Source organism: Erythrolamprus reginae, chromosome 2 (assembly GCF_031021105.1).
Source record: "Erythrolamprus reginae isolate rEryReg1 chromosome 2, rEryReg1.hap1, whole genome shotgun sequence".
Classification (NCBI taxonomy): domain Eukaryota; kingdom Metazoa; phylum Chordata; class Lepidosauria; order Squamata; family Dipsadidae; genus Erythrolamprus; species Erythrolamprus reginae.
The window spans coordinates 273,605,632-273,626,522 of NC_091951.1; the positions used below are offsets into that span (position 1 = coordinate 273,605,632).

General features: G+C 41.4%; 1 protein-coding gene across 1 annotated transcript in view; it reads right to left on the bottom strand.

Moving 5' to 3' along the window:
• Positions 1–2,431: 2,431 nt before the first annotated feature.
• The window catches only part of CEMIP2 (cell migration inducing hyaluronidase 2), a 65,093-nt gene continuing 46,633 nt past the window's right edge, over positions 2,432–20,891 (bottom strand). The window contains exons 14-24 of the mRNA XM_070742655.1: positions 20,759–20,794; positions 20,229–20,384; positions 17,139–17,316; positions 15,357–15,572; positions 12,569–12,780; positions 11,511–11,693; positions 9,983–10,202; positions 5,541–5,621; positions 3,774–3,922; positions 3,050–3,153; positions 2,432–2,826 (exon numbers count right to left, since the gene is read on the bottom strand). Of these exons, the coding sequence (XP_070598756.1) occupies positions 2,630–2,826; positions 3,050–3,153; positions 3,774–3,922; positions 5,541–5,621; positions 9,983–10,202; positions 11,511–11,693; positions 12,569–12,780; positions 15,357–15,572; positions 17,139–17,316; positions 20,229–20,384; positions 20,759–20,794 (1,732 nt within the window). The 3' untranslated portion in view covers positions 2,432–2,629. The remainder of the gene's footprint in view (positions 2,827–3,049; positions 3,154–3,773; positions 3,923–5,540; positions 5,622–9,982; positions 10,203–11,510; positions 11,694–12,568; positions 12,781–15,356; positions 15,573–17,138; positions 17,317–20,228; positions 20,385–20,758; positions 20,795–20,891) is intronic.

Here is a 20,891-nt window from a genome sequence, read left to right on the forward strand (position 1 = left end):
ACTGGTCTTCCGAAAGGCTGTGAAGACCTGTCTCTGTCGGCAGGCCTGGGGGCCGTGAACGTAACATCTACTCACGGCCAAATTGTGACTGATTGGTATTGATGTTTGATTGGCTTTTTAGTTATGGTTTTACAATGGGGTTTTACTGTTTTATAATGGGTTTTTATTGTTTTTTTAATTAATATTTGACTTTTGTAACATTCTGTCACATTTTTATTGTTGTAAGCCACCCTGAGTTCCAATGGGATTGGGCAGCATAGAAGTCAAATTAATTAAATTAAATTAATTATTATTTTTTAATCTAGGGCTGCTAGGACCCCAGAAAAACGACTGTATACTATTTAAGAACTACCTGCTTGGCATTTAGTTCCAGACTATGTGCAGATGTTTCTTTGTAACGTGCCTTGGTTTGTTTGTAGGCTTCTTGCATCATCTCCTAAATTTTTACCTAATTCTGATTTGGGTGCTAGTTCTCAAATCAACTTGTTTATTTGGAGGTATTAGGGCTACCAGGTTCTGACTTTTAGAGCAATTGCTAGGATAGAAACAGAATAGCAGAAGAGTCAAAAGGGACTTTGGAAGTCCCTTAAGTCCAACTCTAAACCATTCTGAACAAATGGCTGTTCAAGCTCTTTCTAAAAACCTTCAGCAATTGAACATCCAAAACTTCTGGAGACAAGCTTTCTACTGATTATTTTCATTATCAGAAAATTTCTCTCGTTCTAGATAATTTTTCATCCGTTACTTCTTGCCTTCCATCAGATGCTTTAAAGAATAGTCCGAACCCCTCCTCTTTATGACAGTCCTCAAATTAGATTAGATTAGATTTATTAGATTTGTATGCTGCCCCACTCTTGGGGCGGCAAATATTGGAAGACTGCAAATATTGGAAGACTGCTATCATGTCACCCATAGTCGTCCTCATTAAACAAGACATACCCAGTCCCTGCAACTGTTCCTTGTATGTTTTAGCTTCTAACCCTCTTTGTTGCTCTTCTATGCACTCTTTCTAGAATATCAACCTTTTTTTTATCGTGATAAGGAAAACTGAATGCAATACAGTGTTCCCTCAATTTTCGCGGGGGATGCATTCCGAGACCGCCCGCGAAAGTCAAATTTCCGCGAAGTAGAGATGCGGAAGTAAATACACTATTTTTGGCTATGAACAGTATCACAAGCCTTCCCTTAACACTTTAAACCCCTAAACTGCAATTTCTCATTCCCTTAGCAACCATTTAGATTATTACTAACCATGTTTATTTATTAAAGTTTATTTAAAAAAATATTTATTAAAGGCGGACAAAAGTTTGGCGATGACGTATGACATCTTCGGGCAGGAAAAACCGTGGTATAGGGAAAAAACCCGCAAAGTATTTTTAAAAAACCATGGTATAGCCGTTTCGCGAAGTTTGAACCCGCGAAAATCGAGGGACCACTGTATTCCAAGTGTTTTGCTCTTACCAAAGCAGTATAAAGCGGTACTAATAGTTCACATGATCTTGATACTATTTTTCTGTTGATGCAGCCTAGACTTTTTGGCAGCTGCAGCACACAGCTGGTTTCCAGATCCCTCTCCCAGTTACTGCTGTTGATCCAGGTACCACCCATTCCAGTGGGAGTGTTTTCCGCATGCTCATCAGACACGCAACCTGGAACAAGAGCTGCAAAGGGGGCACGCGCATGTCAGAAACTGGAAATTCATATATGTTCCACACACCTAGTCTTGCAGTTACTGCTCGCATGCGTGCTTCACAATCAGCTGGCCGGTGTTCATGGCACATCAAAAAACTTTCAAATTTCCAGATAAAATCGTTGTGCATGCATGAATGAACAGAAACCTAGAAGAAGAATGGATGATGATGCGCATGCCGGGAGAAATAGCTTCATGTGCCACTTTGGGCATGTGTGCCAGAGGTTCACCATCACGGAGTCCTATTCTATACCTGTGCATTTGTTTTTTCTCACCTAAGGATAAAACCTTACTTTTCTCACCACTGAATTTTATTAGAGTTTCCTAACCTGTTTTGTCTGTATCCAATGATACCTAATGAGATGACACAATGCCCTAGAAATAGCATCCATAACTGGAGAAACCGCAAAAAGATAACTTCCCTTATCCAAAGAACTATTGTCAGAATATATCAATTTTTGTCTGAGCCATTCACTATTCATGTGCATAGCCACAAAGACAATGCATTTTTGGGGGGCAGTGGTGGTGGTGGGGAGGAGGAAAATAACCTCCAAAATAAATTGGAAATAAAGCTGGCTTTAGAATAGCACACTAATATGCCAGGGCTAAGATTTTCAAATAGTCCAAAGTAAACAATCCTAATTCTCCAATACTTCTTTTTCTTGAGACTATAATGCCACCTCTCAAAAGAAAGACGTTTTAAACAAAATGTATAATAATGGAAGCATAACTACCAAAGTATTGATGTTTTTTAACAAATACTTTTTAAAAATTCTTTAATATTTTGTACAATCCAAAGGTGCACAGGCTGCCATTCAAGCATTTGGTTTAGGTGTATGTCCAGATCAAAACAGCAAGTGGGATAATAATATAATTTAAAATCCCAACAAATAAATAAATTATTTCACATTGTCTTAGTACTCCTAGGCACTTTAATTTCTATGGCATTTTTAGAACCTGGTTTAAGAGTTCAAGATCTTTCCGTTTGCTTGTCTTCACTCTGGTACAACCGTATTCCTCCAGTTGCAAAGGGATGTATTTTTCAATCACATCTGAGTCCTGTTCGGCAGAACCTTTAAAGAGCTTTACCCAAGATGGCTTAAAGTTCCCTTTGAATCCCAGAAAACTAATGCGCTCTGTAACAGACCGGGGGTGGGGGTGGGGGTAGAAAGTCTAAATTATATTTGACATAATTATTCTCAACAGATAAATTATATCATTAAAAAGAGTTTTTGTTCAGGTAACACTGCAGATTTGAAAAATGTCCAAATCTCATAAAATACACATACATTCTAATTTGCATGCTCTTTAAAATTTGATTTCAAAAGTTGTAGGGAAAATGTACAAAGGTAAACAAACCTGCATCGTGAAAATTTGGTGGTTTTGCTATCCCCAGGGTCATTAACGCTTGGGAGATGTTAAAGTCTGCTATGTTCCCTCTGCTGGTTAACACAACTAAAGACCTAAGAGAAAAATGCTGATCAGACAAATTTGGAGAGCAATGATTTACAGCAGCTAATAAATATGAGTCATGAGTGAGAGATTTTGAAAGCTGGAGAAATAATTTCAATATGCTTTGAAAATAATAACCTCTTGTATTACATATTCTGGTAATACAGAATATGTCAGACTCTATAAAATACTAAATTTCTATTTTCTTTCTCTTCTTTAAAAAAAATGGGATCTTTTTGTGGGTGGAAAGACAATTAAAATAACTGATGAGGTTTTAAGAAGCCAAGGAGAAACAAAAAAGATTTTGGTAATTTTTTAATACTATCTTGAGATTTCCCATGTATTGAACACAACTAAATCTACAAGATAATCTGTGCAATGCTCAATTTCCAAAACTGATCGAACTGCAGAATTATTTCTAGCACAAGTTGCACACAACTAAGCAGTTTTAATGAAAGAGCATGGTAGTTCTTCCAGCACTCTGAATTTTAAAGAAACTGCCAGTTTACAGCAATAAAGACAGGTCTTTGTTCCTTTAACAAAAGCACCATAACTATTCTAACAGCATTCAGGCAGATTTTAAAAACAAATACATTTTCATTTCTCTGTCCAATATGCTATATTGACCTACCTTTGAGGAATTCCAGTTTTTACATAATTTTCTACCAGTTTGATCTTCTCTTCAGGAAAAAAAGTTTCTTTTGTTACTTTACCCACACAGGCATCAATGACTACAGCAAGAAGGCCCACTTCTTTCAGTCGAAACGTGACACCATTGACCTGAAAGGGAAAACCTCTTCAATCATTAATTTTCTCATGCCTCTAAGAGTCATTTGTAAATACAGTAATCTTTTGCCACTAACAGAATAATGCTCTTGCATTTGCCATGCTTTGACTTATATGTGGCAATATAGGTAGCCTTCAATATACAGCTATTCATTTAGCAACTGTATGAAGTTACCGTGATGCTGGAAAAAGTGACCGATGACCGGTCCACACACTTATGACCATTGCAGTGTCCCTACAGATCCAAATGTGGGTGTTTGGCAACTGCCATATATTTTACAAGGGTTACAGCAGCCAGTAATCAACACTTGCGACTTTCACATTTGCTGGGCAGCCAATGAGAAAGCCAGGTTTCCTTAAGGACCTAGCAACTGCACAATGTAAAATTCAATATGACTCACTTAACATCTGCTTTGTTTAGTGATGGAAGTTCCAGTTCCAACTCTGGTCATAAGTTGAGGATTTTTTGTACTGAATTTCTGGCTGTAGACAATTAATATTGATGATTCAGCAAGAAACTACTAATAGCCTCCTTTTAAAAACTCTTTGTTTTATGGCAAACATGTGTGTGTCCAGAGAACACAGGTTGAACTGTGGAAAAAAGACTTGTTTCCAGCCTTGTATAGATGATTTTACTTAGAATTTTTAATGGCAAATCTATCACTGCAGTCTGCAGTTTTGCCTTCCTTTCAATTGCCTTGAGATTTAAATAAAACTCTTGCTAGTAAACCTACTTTTTTCCCCTCAATCCTGAATTTTGATCACAGTATCGGGATAATGCTTGCATTATGCTCTAAGGCATAAATACTAGTTAACGGAAAGATTTACTTTGAAGTTCTGTATTCAGAAATAGAAAAATGGAAAGAGATAAATTAATGCTACCTCCACCCCCCCCCCCCCATTTAAAACAAGCTTCTCTTCTAAGGATGAAGAGTATTAAAATATCACTATTGTGCGCTAATGTACAAATTTTCAGCAATAGGAATGTTAAAAATGTCAATCCTCTCACTTTCTTTCTCCTGTTTGCAAAAATGTGTGAAGCCGATTAAGCAGTTAGAAACAGAACAGATCGTGTGTTGTGTGAGAGAGAGAGAGAGAGAGAGAGAGAGAGAGAGAGAGAGAGAGAGAGAGAGAGAGAGAGAGAGAGAGAGAGAGAGAGAGAGAGAGAGAGAGAGAGAGAGAGAGAGAGAAAGATCCAGTTCTCTTACATCTAAAAACTTGCATCCAATTTATCTCCTGTACTGAGATAAGCCTGGGAACCTGCTTCAATAAACTGTGTTTGGTCTGCTTGTTGCTGATTGTTTCATTTGAGTTTCAGGCAAGGTAGGCAGCTAGCTTAGAGCAAACACTTTCCTCATTTCACTAAGCAAGTTCTTTTTTGTTCTGTCATGAAGCAGCCTCTTTGGGCTGGCCAGATTCATAGGCAGCCTCTCCCTTTTCACAAGGGGAAGTAGTCTGCGGCCACAGCTTCTCTTGGAAGGCAGGCAAAGATAACTCATGCTTCCAAAGAAGGGGCGAGGTTCTTCATCTCTGCCCTAACCATCTACTGTCAAATATCTACAAATTTTAAAGTTAAGTCTCTCACACGGAAAGGAACGTACAAGATACTTACAGAGATCGAATAATCTTGTGATTCTGAAGTTTGGATTTTCACAAAGATGTAGGTTTGATGAGGATCACTGGTAAATACCACCTGAATGTTAAGATACCATGTATATTATTATTTGATTGTTCATGTACAAAGCATCCATGTAAGATAAAAAGAGAAAGAATGTATTTTTGTTGAATCAAAGGAAAGTTGTTAAAAAATGTCTTTGAATTAAGATATAGTGCTCCTGGTGTGTACTGGATCCTGTACAGATTTGCACATTGGAAAAATCCTGTTCAATTTTATATATGTATAAAACTCCATTTATGGATAAAATTACATTCTCGATATCCACTCTCCCCATTAGTACGTTAAACAGGTGGCTTATGATAAAAATAATATAAATCAAATGAATAATAATTTTCCTAAGGAACTATTTTTGCACAATAACTCAGAAATGAAGCAATACAGAAAAACCCTAGTCATGATACTGTAAAAAAGTACAAATAGAAAAAGAGCCTCTACAAACAATAAATTATTTTGTTGTCAATTAAGCTTTTTAATTCTTTATCTACCACAATTTTCTGACAACCTTCACGATAAATCAAGGGAAGCTATCTAGTATTTTGAATTTTGTACTCCAAAGCCTACATTAGCAAAATTTCTTAGAAGAACTGTAGAAGTTATAGTATCAAATACCTAAATAACCTATGGAAATCTTAGTATCAACAACACCTATAACCACTAAAAAATAAAGTTTTCAAGGGATTCTTGAAAACCAGGATGTTGTTGGTATTCTCTATTGCAGAAGGGCAAAAGATTCCAAGGTCATGGCAGCAGTTGAGAAGGCCCATCGCCTAGCTCTGCTACCTCTGGTGATGAAAAAAATCCCTCTGCTTTACTTTCACAGATCACAGAAGGAAGCCACATCTAGGTGGGAAAGATGATCTTACACAGGGATATTGGCACCAAGTCATGCAGGACTTTAAAGCAACAACCAATTTTGAACTGGACCTAGAAGCCAGCTGGTGACCAATGCAACAATTACCCTAATTAGCAGCTGCCATACTTTGCTCCAGTTGAAGGTCTCAATTGTTTTCAGAAGCCATTACATGTTTAGTCTGTTAAGTGAACAAGATGACAGGAACACATCCCAATCCTCAAATTCCTGCAACCTGCCATCCAAAGCTGGAAATACAACACCTCCTACACCAGTGTTTTTCAACCCGGTGTGCCGCGGCACACTGGTGTGCCGCGAGACATGATCAGGTGTGCCGCGAAGCTCAGCTTCTGAGACCGGAAGCTGAGCTTTATTCTTCGCGCCCAGACTGGAGCTTTCCAGTGGAGGCGGCAACAAGTGTCCTTTCGGGCCCGGCGGGAGGGCAATGGCAGCAGGAACGGGAGGCTGCTGGCTGCAGCCGGCCCTGAGCAGTTGCTGGGGGATGCAGTGGCGAGCAAAAGCAAAAGCTCCAGGGCGGAGCCACCGGCAGCACCCCGCCCAGCTGGAGCTTTCCTGGCAGGGTGGCAACAACTGTCCTTTGGGGCCCGGCGGGAGGGCAATGGCAGCGGAAACAGGAGGCTGCCGGCTGCAGCGGCCCCGGGCACCGTTTCCTGTAGGCTGCGCACGCCTGCGCCAGCGCACCCCAAAATGAACCCCCGAGCACCCTTTTCCAGGGGCGCGCAGGGAGCCGCGGCCACCCGCCCGCCTGCCCGATTTTTCCTCCGTGTGGCTGGGGACGCGGATCCACCGCCCTCGCCAACCAGATTTCCCTCGCCCGGCTGGGGAGGTGGATTCGCCGCCCCCGCCAGCCACGATTTCCCTCCAGTGGCTGGGGACGCAGATCTACCGCCCTTGCCAGCCTGATCTCCCTCCGTGTGTGTGTGGGGGGGACGAACCGACGACCGGGGGGGCTGTCCGTCCGTGTTGGGTGGTGCAGGGCAGGCACAGGCAGCCCCAGGGGAGAACAAGGGAGGGAGAGAAAGGAAAGAGAGAGAAAGGGAGGGAGAGAAAATTGAATGAAAGAGGGAGAGAAAGAAAGAGTAAGAGGTAGAAAGGATAGAGAAAAAGGAAGAGAAAGGGAGGGAGAGAAAGGAAAGAGGGAGGAAGGAGGGAGAGAAAGAAAGAGAGATAGAAAGGAAAGAGGGAGAAAGGAATGAGAGAGAAAGGGAGGGAGAGAAAGGGAGGGAGAGAAAGGGAATGAAAGAGGGAGAAGGGTGAGAGATAGAAAGGATAGACAGAAAGGGAGAGAAAGGAAAGAGAGAAAGGGAGGGAGAGGAAGGAAAGAGAGATGAGAGAGGAAGGAGGAGACAGAAAGAGAGGAAGGAAGAGAGAAAGAAAGAGGGATGGAGAGAGAAAGGAAGGAAGAGAGAGCAAGAGGGAGGGAGAAATAGAGCGAAAGGGAGGAAGAGAGATTTTTTTTGTCCAAACTTTTTTTAGCGGCCCCCCCCCCTTCAATGTTCCCAGGATTTTGAAAATATGAAAAATGTGCCGCGGCTCCAAAAAGGTTGGGAACACTGTCCTACACCACCACCACCGGCCATGGATTTAGGAATATCTCAGGATCGTGGAAATGTGACAAATAACATATAACATATCCATGTTACATTTCTTAGACCAGTGTTTTGGGGTGCGCTGGTGCAGGTGTGCGCAGCCTACAGGGAACGGTGCCCGGGGCCGCTGCAGCCGGCAGCCTCCTGTTTCCCGCTGCCATTGCCCTCCCGCCGGGCCCCAAAGGACAATTGTTGGCCACCCCTGCCAGGAAAGCTCCAGCTGGGCGGGGTGCTGCCGGTGGCTCCGCCCTGGAGCTTTTGCTCGCCACTGCCATCCCCAGCAACTGCTCGGGGCCGCTGCAGCCGGCAGCCCTCCCGTTCCTGCTGCCATTGCCCTCCCGCCGGGCCCGAAAGGACACTTGTTGCCGCCTCCACTGGGAAGCTCCAGCTGGGCGCGAAGAATAAAGCTCAGCTTCCGGTCACAGAAGCTGAGCTTCACGGCACACCTGATCATGTCTCGCGGCACACCAGTGTGCAGCGGCACACCGGTTGAAAAACACTGTCTTAGACAAATAACATATCCATCTTGCAGAGATTTAATCTTAAACTTGTTTTGACAAGTTTACAGCCACTGATGGAAGCTAGGACCAGCTAGTACTTTGAAGCATCCTTAGACTGGCTTGGGCTATTATCAGCATTTTAACGATGCTCCCCCAAAATGAAAGATCTTCTAAATCGGAAACCCTGCTCCTATTCTAAAGAACATCCAGGTTCTACTGAAAGAACTTTGGACTTCTTTTGGGGAATAGTTTTAATCTGCTTTGTTGTTTTATGATTTTAATGGTTTTTAATGTCTTTATGCTATAAACCATCCAGAGTCATTTGACACAAGATGGGCAGCAAATAAATTTAATATTGATAAAATAATATTTTTGCCAGTTCTACTAAACACAAGCAACAATTCTGCAAACTGTGCTTGACAGGTTCCAATACATATTTTCCTTGAGAAATACAGTGGCACCTCTTCTTATGAACTTAATTCGTTCCATGGCCAAGTTCGTAAGACGAAAAGTTCGTAAGATGAAACAATGTTTCCCATAGGAATCAATGTAAAAGTGAATAATGCGTGCAATCCCAAAACTCACACCTTTTGCCTCATTACTGCTGGCATTCGGATCCTTGTTCGGGGGAGGGGGGGGAGACACCGCAGGCTGCCCGGAGGGAGCCTCGTGGTGGACCCTCCCCTCAGAAACCCCAAAGCCAGGACCCATCCTCCTTTCCCTGCTGCTGGCTCTCTGAAGGAAAGACAAGCCAGCTGGGTGGGAAGGGAGCTGAGAGAGAAGGAAGTCTAGATCCCCAGCTGGACATCCCCCCAAGGGCTTCGTTGGTGTTGGCTTCCCTCTCTCTCAGCCCCCCTCCCCACCCGGATGGCTTGTTTTTTGTTCTGAGAGCCGGGGGTTTTGAGGGGAGGGTCAGAGAAGCAGGGAGCCACCCTCCTGGGCTTGGGGGTGCCAAGGAGGGGCGACTCCAGACCCCCAGCTGGACATCCCCCCAAGGGCTTCGTGGGCGGTGGCTTCCCTCTCTCTCGGCCCCCCTCCCCACCCGGCTGGCTTGTCTTCTCATGCACGTCCGGAGGCGAGAAATCCCAGTGGGGGCAGGAAGCAAATGGGAAATCCTGGCAGTGACAGTCACAAGGCAGGGGAATCCCTGCGGCAGTAAGCAAGCGCACGCACAGTAAGAGAGCCCACGCCACCCGGGCTCGGGTTCGTAAGAAAAAAATGGTTCTTAAGGCGTGGCAAACAAATCGTAAACTCCGGGTTCGTATCACAAAAAGTTCATATGAAGAGGCATTCATGAGATGAAGTATCACTGTATATTCAATTCTTTCTGCAACTCACCTGACAACCTGATAGGATAGCCATGGATAAACTATTCAATACTTAACATATAATCTTATCTCTACAATAATTTCTCACCTGGTCTGAGCCGCATTTCTGACAGGTGTTAGTTATTTTTGTAGGCATTCTTTTCACAGCTGTTGGTTTCTGGAAGTACTTTGGATAAGCGTTTGCTGAACAGTTCATGTAAGACTTTGACTGAAAGCTGGCCTGTATTTTGACCCTTTCACATCCCTGAGATGAACAGTAGCTGTGCCCTTCTCTGTGATATTTGGCTTGCAGGAACAGAAACAACAGCCTGCCGAGGAATACAGAAGTAGGAAAATATCACGCCCATTCCAAAGGATGCTACAAGGGCACAACTGTTTACTTGTGCATCTTACTCTATGCATCTCCCATCAATGCTATTAATTTCATTTTTTGTTGTTATTTAAATATAATCAATTCCCCATACAGACTTTGAATTACATTCATGTTTAAATTCAGTTACTGTGGATTTATCTACCACGTCAAACTTCCAGCAGACGTGGTAGATAAATCCACAGTAACTGAATTTAAACATGCCTGGGATAAACATATATCCATCCTAAGATAAAATACAGAAAATAGTATAAGGGCAGACTAGATGGACCAGGAGGTCTTTTTCTGCCATCAGACTTCTATGTTTCTATTTTTCTATGTTTCATTCTGCCATTTATAACAGCCATTTTGCTAGAAACGAGAGCTCCTTCTTTCTAACATTTATTTATTTATTATTTATTTATTAATCAGATTTGTATGCCGCCCCTCTCCGCAGACTCGGGGCGGCTCACAGCAATAATAATACAATGTAAACAAATCCAATATTTAAGTTTAAGTTAATTTAAAACCCCAATTTAAAAACCAATCATACATACTAACATACCATGCATAAATTTTATAAGCCTAGGGGGAGGGAAAGTCTCAATTCCCTCATGCCTGATGACAGAGGTGGGTTTTAAGGAGCTTACGAAAGGCAAGGAGGGTGGGGGCAACTCTGATATCTGGGGGGAGTTGGTTCCAAAGGGTCGGGGCCGCCACAGAGAAGGCTCTTCCCCTGGGTCCCGCCAAACAACATTGTTTAGTTGACAGGACCCGGAGAAGGCCAACTCTGTGGGACCTAACTGGTCGCTGGGATTCGTGCGGCAGAAGGCGGTCCCGGAGATATTCTTGTCCGGTGCCATGAAGGGCTTTATAGGTCATAACCAACACTTTGAATTGTGACCGGAAACTGATCGGCAACCAATGCAGACATGCTGTGTATGTGTAGTTGAAAGAAACAAGGTATGTGTGAGTAAACACATTCAAGCTGATGGAGAAGAGATGATACAGTCCTGGATAGAATGATTCTAAGATAGATAATGAAATTGACAACAAAATGGAAAATAATTTTGGGGCATTCTTAACAGCCTAGCTTTTGCTAAACTTTAGAAAAATGACCCTTCGGTCATAAATCTTTTCGTAACCACAAACCACAAGGTTATTTCTTAGAACTGTATCCATGCTGCATCTCTCAACTCTTAAGACAGCCAGACCAAACAGTCTTTAGACACTATATAAAACTCTACTTTTTATGGAAAACGTCTACCCAGTGCTATCATCAAAATAGAAAATCTTCTCTGTTCGTCTCCTCTGCAGCTCAGCCATTGAAGACACGGCAACATAATCCTCCATATTATAATAAGCAGATGCCTGTCTCTGGAATACATCAAAGGTGACTTGAAAAGAAGCGTCTGGTGGGTAACAGAGGCCAACTCGAATCCAGTCATTTCTGAAAAAAAGTGATGAAAAAGATTGTCATTTATGATTTGATCTTTGTTGCATTGAACCTTCTTACTTAGCAAAGATTATGAGAGCTGAAAATTCCAGACTTTGTCTATCTGGTGAAAAAAAACCTTTGAAACAAATAAACAAGTTTCATTATGTTGCTTGTTTGACACTGGTACATGCCGTGAGTTGTTACTCCATATCTAATTAAATATTCTCTTATTTAATTAGTAAAGGTCACTCTTATTTAAAGTCTTACTTTCTGATTCCAATGATTCTATTCCCTTAAGTACAGTTGCAATTTCATTGCGTAATATATAAATTGGGTTGGTCTGTGTATTAAATATTACCGGCATATACACAAGTATGTTTTTTGGACTCTTTATTGGCCACAATAAAGAGTCTTAACTATGTTCTCCTGTGGACTGTCAGATTTCACAGGACGCAAAAGTCTAGAAATACTATTTATTACATGTTTAAATAGTACAGCAATCTATCACAAAAGAACAGGGCCAGAGCGGACACGATAGCAGTCTACAGGTATACGAGGGGTTGCCACAGAGAGGAGGGGATCACTTTATTCTCCAGGGCACCGGAGGGCCAGACCAGGAACAACGGCTGGAAGCTGACCAAGGAGAGATTCAACCTGGAAATAAGGAAGAACTTCCTGACGGTCAGAATGATCAACCAGTGGAACAACCTACCAGCGGACGTATTGTGAACTCCAATACTCTGGACATTGTAAAGAGGAAATTGGACTACCATTTGGCTAGGATGCTATAGGGTTCCTGCTTAGGAAGGGGGTTGGACTTGATGACCCGCATGGTCCCTTCCAACTCTAACAATAAATAAATAAATAAACATCACATGCAAACGTACTTGTTGAAATTAATGAGGTACAAGAAAGTTATTTGTGGGGACTGTCCATTCCAATGTATCGTGTAGCCCTTTTGAAGCATTACAACTGGCTGGTATTGCTGGAAGTCAGCTTTCTGATTATTAATACCTCGAAGTATCAAAGGGTTGGAAGGATACTCGTCTCGTATCATAGTCATTATTAGATTCTGTGGGTTCCGGGTCTGGATGTATACCTACAAGAAGAAAACAAAAAGGAGAAATGCTAAGTCCTATGAAATGACAAAGATCGGGTATAGCAAAAACACATGTAAGATGAGCAAGTCAATTACATAGGAACTCTGAATGACGAAAACTATCTTTTACAAAGAATTATATGATCTAAGGAAAACAATAAGAAGAATGGTTCAATGAAAACCATGCAGTGTACAGTGATCCCCCGGTTATTGCGTCCCCAACCATTGCGAACAGGGTAATTTGCGAATTTTGAACCCGGAAGTCAAAATACCATCTACGCATGCGTGCCCTTTTTTCTATGGGCACGCATGCGTAGATGGCGCCGGGCAGATCAGCTGCTGGGCGGCTTCCCTGGGTCTTCCCCCTCTTGCTGGCGGGAGGGCGAAGCCCCCCCAGCACCCGCTCGCCCGCCCTTCGCCCGGCCACCCGCTCGCCCACCCGCTCGCCCTTCGCCCGGCCGGCTCCGATCGTTTTAAAGCAGGCGCGCCGTTCTCCGCTGACTTCTAAAGCGGGGAAGTTCGCTAGGAGTCAGCGGAGAACGGCGCGCGTTTTAAAGCAGGCGCGCGTTTTAAAGCAGGCGCGCGTTTTAAAGCAGGCGCGCGTTTTAAAGCAGGCGCGCCGTTCTCCGCTGACTTCTAAAGCGGGGAAGTTCGCTAGGAGTCAGCTGAGAACGGCACGCGTTTTAAAGCAGGCGCGCCGTTCTCCGCTGACTTCTAAAGCGGGGAAGTTCGCTAGGAGTCAGCGGAGAACGGCGCGCGTTTTAAAGCAGGCGTGCGTTTTAAAGCAGGCGCGCCGTTCTCCGCTGACTTCTAAAACGGGGAAGTTCGCTAGGAGTCAGCGGAGAACGGCGCGCGTTTTAAAGCAGGCACGCCGTTCTCCGCTGACTTCTAAAGCGGGGAAGTTCGCTAGGAGTCAGCGGAGAACGGCGCGCGTTTTAAAGCAGGCGCGCGTTTTAAAGCAGGCGCGCGTTTTAAAGCAGGCGCGCGTTTTAAAGCAGGCGCGCGTTTTAAAGCAGGCGCGCCGTTCTCCGCTGACTTCTAAAGCGGGGAAGTTCGCTAGGAGTCAGCGGAGAACGGCGCGCCTGCTTTAAAACGATCGGAGCCGGCTCCGATCGTTTTAAAGCAGGCGCGCCGTTCTCCGCTGACTCCTAGCGAACTTCCCCGCTTTAGAAGTCAGCGGAGAACGGCGCGCCTGCTTTAAAACGATTGGAGCTTTCCAATGAGTCCCGAAGACAAACGTCAAACTTCCGCGTTTGTCTTCGGGACTCATTGGAAAGCCGCGCCGGTGTTTTAAAACGTCGCCGCCGACATGGGGGGCTTGCTAGCACCCCCCCAAACCCGGGTTGGGGGTTCGGGGGTGCTAGCGAGCCCCCCATGTCGGCGGCGACGTTTTAAAACACCCGCGCCGCCCCCAATCTTCGGCTCCTCGCTAGCGCTGCGGAAGTTAAAAACACCATCTGCACATGCGCAGATGGTGTTTTTACTTCCGCAGCGCTACTTCGCGAAAACCCGCTCGTTGCGGGGGGTCCTGGAACGGAACCCTCGCAACGAGCGGGGGATCACTGTATATGGGTTTAGGGAGTTAGGAAATCCTCCTTGTGAGCAATTATCTTTATGGCAAAGTATTATTAGGGTTATTAGGGTTCATTAACAAAAAAATGAACCCTAATAATACTTTGCCATAAAGAAAAAAAATAAAATAGAAGAAATGGATTGAATTGTTTCTGATTTAACTGGCAATCTTGCATGACTGGAGGAATATTTAAGCATTAGATAGACATAAAATCTGAAAGAAAACCAGAGTCAGGAATGCTGGAGAGACTATGAGTCAGATATTTAAGTTTTCTAACCCTCTAAGCCACATTTGAACAGAGTTAGTTTTATCATAATCTGTTCCTTGTGAAGTCATAGCTCTATTTATACACAATATGACATATTAAAAAGTGCATTAATAAAACAAAGCTATTTTATTACAGAACAAGCCCAGACACATCAATGTGTTACTTATACTTCCATCTCCCGTGCCCTAAGTATTGGAAAAACTGTGACTATGATATGGATAAAACAATGTAATGGAATTTTTCTTTCTTCATATATCTGACCCTATATTTGCTTTCTTTATGCTAGTCTTTTACATCAATTAGTATTATTTTAAAAATAATTAGAAATAGAAATGGCGGCAAGTGAATTATGGATTTATTTATTTATATATTTAGTTAGTTAGTATGTATGTAATATATATGATCATCCAACTTACTCAATGGCTCTACAGTCATTGTGTAGCTCTATTTTTATCCACGTTAACCTATTTCTTATTTCATGAATTAATTTAATCTTCTGGGTTTTTCAATGAACCATAACTAGCTGTTCCATAGGGTAAAAACAGGAGGACTATAATCTAAAGCCAGCCATTGTATGGATATGGGTGAGAAGACAGAACATGCATACTCAGCTAACAAATATTCCAATTGCTGAATTTAAATCTAAATGCAAATCAATAATTCAATCTTTTTCTCTAGAAATTGGATATGGTATTCATATTTCATACAACAGAACATTCACATATCTCTCTTAACCTGAGCAAAATTGCCACTGCAGACTACACCATTCCACTTGAGAAAATTAGAACAGTCTGGATGTTGAATCAGATAGTTATCCATTCTGCCAACGTAAGTGTCCTTGTAACCTGTCACTGATCCATCGACATCATGGAATACTGAATTCTTGTCACCGTCCAGATCAGCTTCTTCAAACCATGGGCCAGGTTTACCAAAAAATACTTTTAAAGAAACCTTACAAAATAAAAAGTACATTAATATTTATATTATATCAACTGTAATATAGTGGTACCTCTACTTACGAACTTAATTCGTTCCATGACTAGGTTCTTAAGTAGAAAGCTATTAAGAAGAAGATATGTTTCCCATAGGAATCAATGCAAAAGCAAATAATGCATGCAATTGGGGAAACCACAGGGAGAGTGGAGGCTGTTTCCTCCCAGAGATTCCTAGAGAGGCCCCACGGAGGCTTCTCCCCTCCTTTTCTGGTTAAGAGTTTTGGAGGCTCAGGTTTGTAAGTGGAAAATGGTTCTTGAGAAGAGGCAAAACCCCCCGAACACCTGGTTCTTATCTAGAAAAGTTTGGAAGTAGAGGCATTCTTAGATAGAGGTACCACTGTATTATATTATAATTATTTAAGAGCTGTGGTGACAAAGTGGTTATAATGCAATACTGTAGGCTACGTCTGCTAACTACCGGCTGTTCAAATCTTACTGTTTCAAAGTTGACTCAACCTTCCAACTTTCTGAGGTCAGTAACATGAGGACCCAAACTGTTGGGGGCAATACGCTGACGCTGTAAACTGCTTGGAGAAGGTTGTATAGAAACATAGAAGTCTGACGGCAGAAAAAGACCTCCTGGTTCATCTAGTCTGCCCTTATACTATTTTCTGTATTTTATCTTAGGATGGATATATGTTTATCCCAGGCATGTTTAAATTCAGTTACTGTGGATTTATCTACCACGTCTGCTGGAAGTTTGTTCCAAGGATCTACTACTCTTTCAGTAAAATAATATTTTCTCATGTTGCTTTTGATCTTTCCCCCAACTAACTTCAGATTGTGTCCCCTTGTTCTTGTGTTCACTTTCCTATTAAAAACACTTCCCTCCTGGACCTTATTTAACCCTTTAATATATTTAAATGTTTCGATCATGTCCCCCCTTTTCCTTCTGTCCTCCAGACTATAGATTGAGTTCATTAAGTCTTTCCTGATACATTTTATGCTTAAGACCTTCCACCATTCTTGTAGCCCGTCTTTGGATCCATTCAATTTTGTCAATATCTTTTTGTAGGTGAGGTCTCCAGAACTGAACACAGTATTCCAAATGTGGTCTCACCAGCATTCTATATAGCGGGATCATAATCTCCCTCTTCCTGCTTGTTATACCTCTAGCTATGCAGCCAAGCATCCTACTTGCTTTCCCTAACGCCTGACTGCACTGTTCACCCATTTTGAGACTGTCAGAAATCACTACCCCTAAATCCTTCTCTTCTGAAGTTTTTGCTAACACAGAACTGCCAATACAATACTCAGATTGAGGATTCCTTTTCCCCAAGTGCATTATTTTACATTTGGAAACATTAAACTGCAGTTTCCATTGCTTTTACCATTTATCTAGTAAAGCTAAATCTAGTAAAGCACTTATGAGTCTAAATGTTATTGCTATTATTTAATTTATGCACTGCCCATTTCTCTCACAGAGACATTAGTTTAATGCTGCCAATTATCATTACTGTCTTCAAAGTCCTTTCCTTTTTCATGTGGAAAAAGCAACTTTAATTTTAAAAAAAACCCTTACATTTTCATCGAATGCCACCAGGGAAATATTGTTCTGTGGTGTAATTTGCCAGGTATTTTTCAGTAGGAATCCAATTGCACTAGTGAATCTATCAGTAGTTGGCACAAAATTATTGAAAGTACATTTGGTGAGGCGAATAGGTCCATCATAAATTTGAAACCCACGGATTGGATAAGTCCTGTAAAAGCAGGAAAACGTTTAGAAACATTATTTTTCTTGCCGATACAAATATTTACAGACTAAGCAAGTAAGAGTTAGGAGTGTTATTAGGGAATAAAAACTATTAAATATAATGAGATACAGTGAAAAGATACAGTTTACAGTATGGCAAAATTTATGAAAATATTTGCATGCTATATTCTTACATGTAGTTTTTATTCTGGGGGAGATTTTACTGTACCTTCCACTCCTTTAGTCCCAAGGAATAATGTGAGACAGAAGAACATAAATGTATGTGTGCATTTATATTTTAGACAAAGTCTTCAGTGTGAAAATTGCAGTTAATGAATTTGTTGTCCTCCCACGGATTACCCTAATGGCAAGTGGAGGCTGCGGAGTCCCCTGAAACACTTCAAGACAAATAATTATATGGGTAAAAAATACCAAGGAACAGGTGGATGTTTAATTTTGAGTCATATTTCCAATCCATTTGAGAGTAGATAACACAGATCTTGCAATATTGGTAAATCAGCAATTCCAAGATAAATGAAAATAAAATCAAGATCATTTTATAAGACCTTGGTAAGGCCACACTTGGAATACTGCATTCAGTTTTGATCGCCACGATGCAAAAAGGATGTTGAAAGTCTACAAAAAGTGTGGAGAAGAGCAACAAAGATAATTAGGGGACTGGAGGCTAAAACATATGAAGAACGGTTGCAGGAACTGGGTATGGCTAGGTTAATGAAAAGAAGGACCAGGGGAGACATGATAGCAGTGTTCCAATATCTCAGGGGTTGCCACAAAGAAGGAGTCAACGTTTTCACTAAAATACCTGAGGGTAGAACAAGCACTGGGTGGAAATGAAACAAGGAGAGAAGTAACTTAGAACTAAGGAGAAATTTCCTGACAGTTAAAACAATTAATCAGTGGAACAGCTTGCCTCCAGAAGTTGAGAATGGTCCAACACTGGAGTTGAGAATGCTCCAACACTGGAGGTTTTTAAGATGTTGGATAATCATTTGTCTGAAGTAGTGTAGGGTTTCCTGCCTAAGCAGGGGGTTGGACTAGAAGACCTCCAATCCCTTCCAACTCTTGTTGTTGTTGTTGTTGTTGTTGTTGTTGTTATTATTATTATTATTATTATTATTATTATTATTATTACTCCAATGATATTAGTTTCTGCCTTTTAGGATCAACCATCAACAGTAAAGGAAAACTCAGTCAAGAAGTATGCCAAAGATTAGCACTCCTTAGAAAAGCCACAGAAGCCTTGGGGAAGATATTCAGATGTGCTGATGGGTCTGTACCTATAAAGATCAGAGCTGTGCGAGTCATGGAATTCCATGTTACACTCTAGAGCAGGAGTCCCCAACCAGCTGGGGAATTCTGGCAGTTGAAGTCCTCCAGGCTTAAAGTTGCCGTGGTTGGAGATTCCTGTTCTAGAGAAGCAAAAGCTGAAGTAGCAGGAGAGGAAAACAAAGGACTTTGGTTTGGAGAAGACTCTCAAGAATGCTGTGAAAGCCAAGAAAACTAATGATGTATCAATGAACAAATCAACCACGAGTTCTCATTTGAGGTACAATCCAAAAGGATTATATTATCCCTACTTGGTATCCCTACTTTCTACAGCAGTGGAAATCTTAAAAGAACAGGTTAGGAAATTATCATAATGGGGAAACTCTACCTTTGTGGTCACTAGCAGTAGAAAATGACTTCATGGCACGTAATCAAGGAAAATACTTTTAGAAACAGTTTAGCTCATCATAATTCTACATGAATCCTGACTGGGTTGGATTTCTGCAGTACATATATAAGCTGTTAAAAGATATATGTATATGTATTTATTTATTGCTAAGGTTTTTTTCTTTAATATTCAATTAAGTAGATACTCTGGGCAGTTTAAAAGTATCATTTAGAAATACAGTGTTCCCTCGATTTTCGTGGGTTCGAACTTTGCAAAAAGTCTATATACCACGGTTTTTCAAAAATATTAATTAAAAAATACTTCACGGGCTTTTTCCCTACACCACGGTTTTTCCCGCCCGATGATGTCATAGCTCATAGCCAAACTTTAATAAATATTTTTTAAAATAAACTTTAAAAAATAAACAAGATGAGTAATAATCTAAATGGTTGCTAAGAGAATAGGAAATTGTAATTTAGGGGTTTAAAGTATTACGGGAAGGCTTGTGATACTGTTCATAGCCAAAAATAGTGTGTTTACTTCTGCATCTCTACTTCGCGGAAATTCAACTTTCGTGGGCGGTCTCAGAACACATCCCCTGTGGAAATCGAGGGAACATTGTACTACGAATGAAATATAAAATGTGTTTAAAACCATGTTAAAATCATGGCAATCAGTTTCTGAAGACTGGGAACAGGAATAGATGATAAGAAGTAAGGATAATATGGTCATCATATCTGCTAATCTTGGCTATGCTTTGCTGTATTTATGAGTAACAGAAGACTGATTGAAAAGTAGTTGGCAACCATCCATGTTAACTCCTTTGTCAAGAAATCTATGCTGGTATCCATCTATCAGCTTACATCTTCCCAGGGCAAGCTAAGTTTCTTTCTGATTATCACCTCTTTAAAGAAATGGATACGTCCCTTTTTGTAAAGAAAAAAAAGATGCATTATCTCCTAAAGAAACTGGACATCCTCTTTGAATTGTTCTAAGGAATGGAATACAAGTGGTCAGATGTGCTGGGCTCAGTGTTTTCCACAACATTCTGATGGATAAAATTGCCTTGAATCACACTTTTGCAAAACAGTTGCAGTATGTTTCTAAGAATTCTGCAGTATAAATTCAAAGCTAAATTGTACTATGCTTCTAACCAAGTAATAAAGTCATGGTTATCCTTGCTACCACCACAAAATCAACCAGACAACAAGTTGAAGCACATATCCAGGCTATGAAACACTTACCGGTTTCTAGGCAATGTGCGTGTTCTATTGTTTATCCCTCCAGTCCCCCAATATTTGTTCTGGCCTCCTAAGTAGCCATAATTCTTGCTTTCACCAACAAACAGAGAGTTTGAGACTTCTTGGCTGGACCCTTCATCACTCGGAAAACTTCCATCACTATCAAAACCAAAACAAAAGACAGGTAACTTTTAGCAGTTGTAAAAAGTTTACTTCCAGCAAGGCTTGTGCTACATTTAACAGAAGAAATGACCATCACTGTGAGTTCTTGCATGGTTTTGATTTTGTACTTCACATTATCTGTATGATGGCCTGATCAGAGAACTAGGCTAGTAAATCTGGTGAAATTTAAATTTTTTGAAACTCACTATGTGGCAATACGGATAGGAAATAAAAATAGGAAGTAGGAGAGTGTGCTGCCCTGATCTATTTAAGAGTAGAAATAAAATATAATAAATTTCATATGTGTGTACACTGTCCAGTGGTCCCCAATAAATGGCAACCACTGAAAATAAAGCCAAAACAGTACTAACCTTGCAAATGTTAAGCCTATTCCATTGTCAGCAAATCTAGGATAGAGGGGGAAAAACCCTGTTTTAGAAAACAGCTTCTTTTGATTAGCATTAAAATAAATACATTTTCAAAATGCGGCTCAGAACTTGAGCC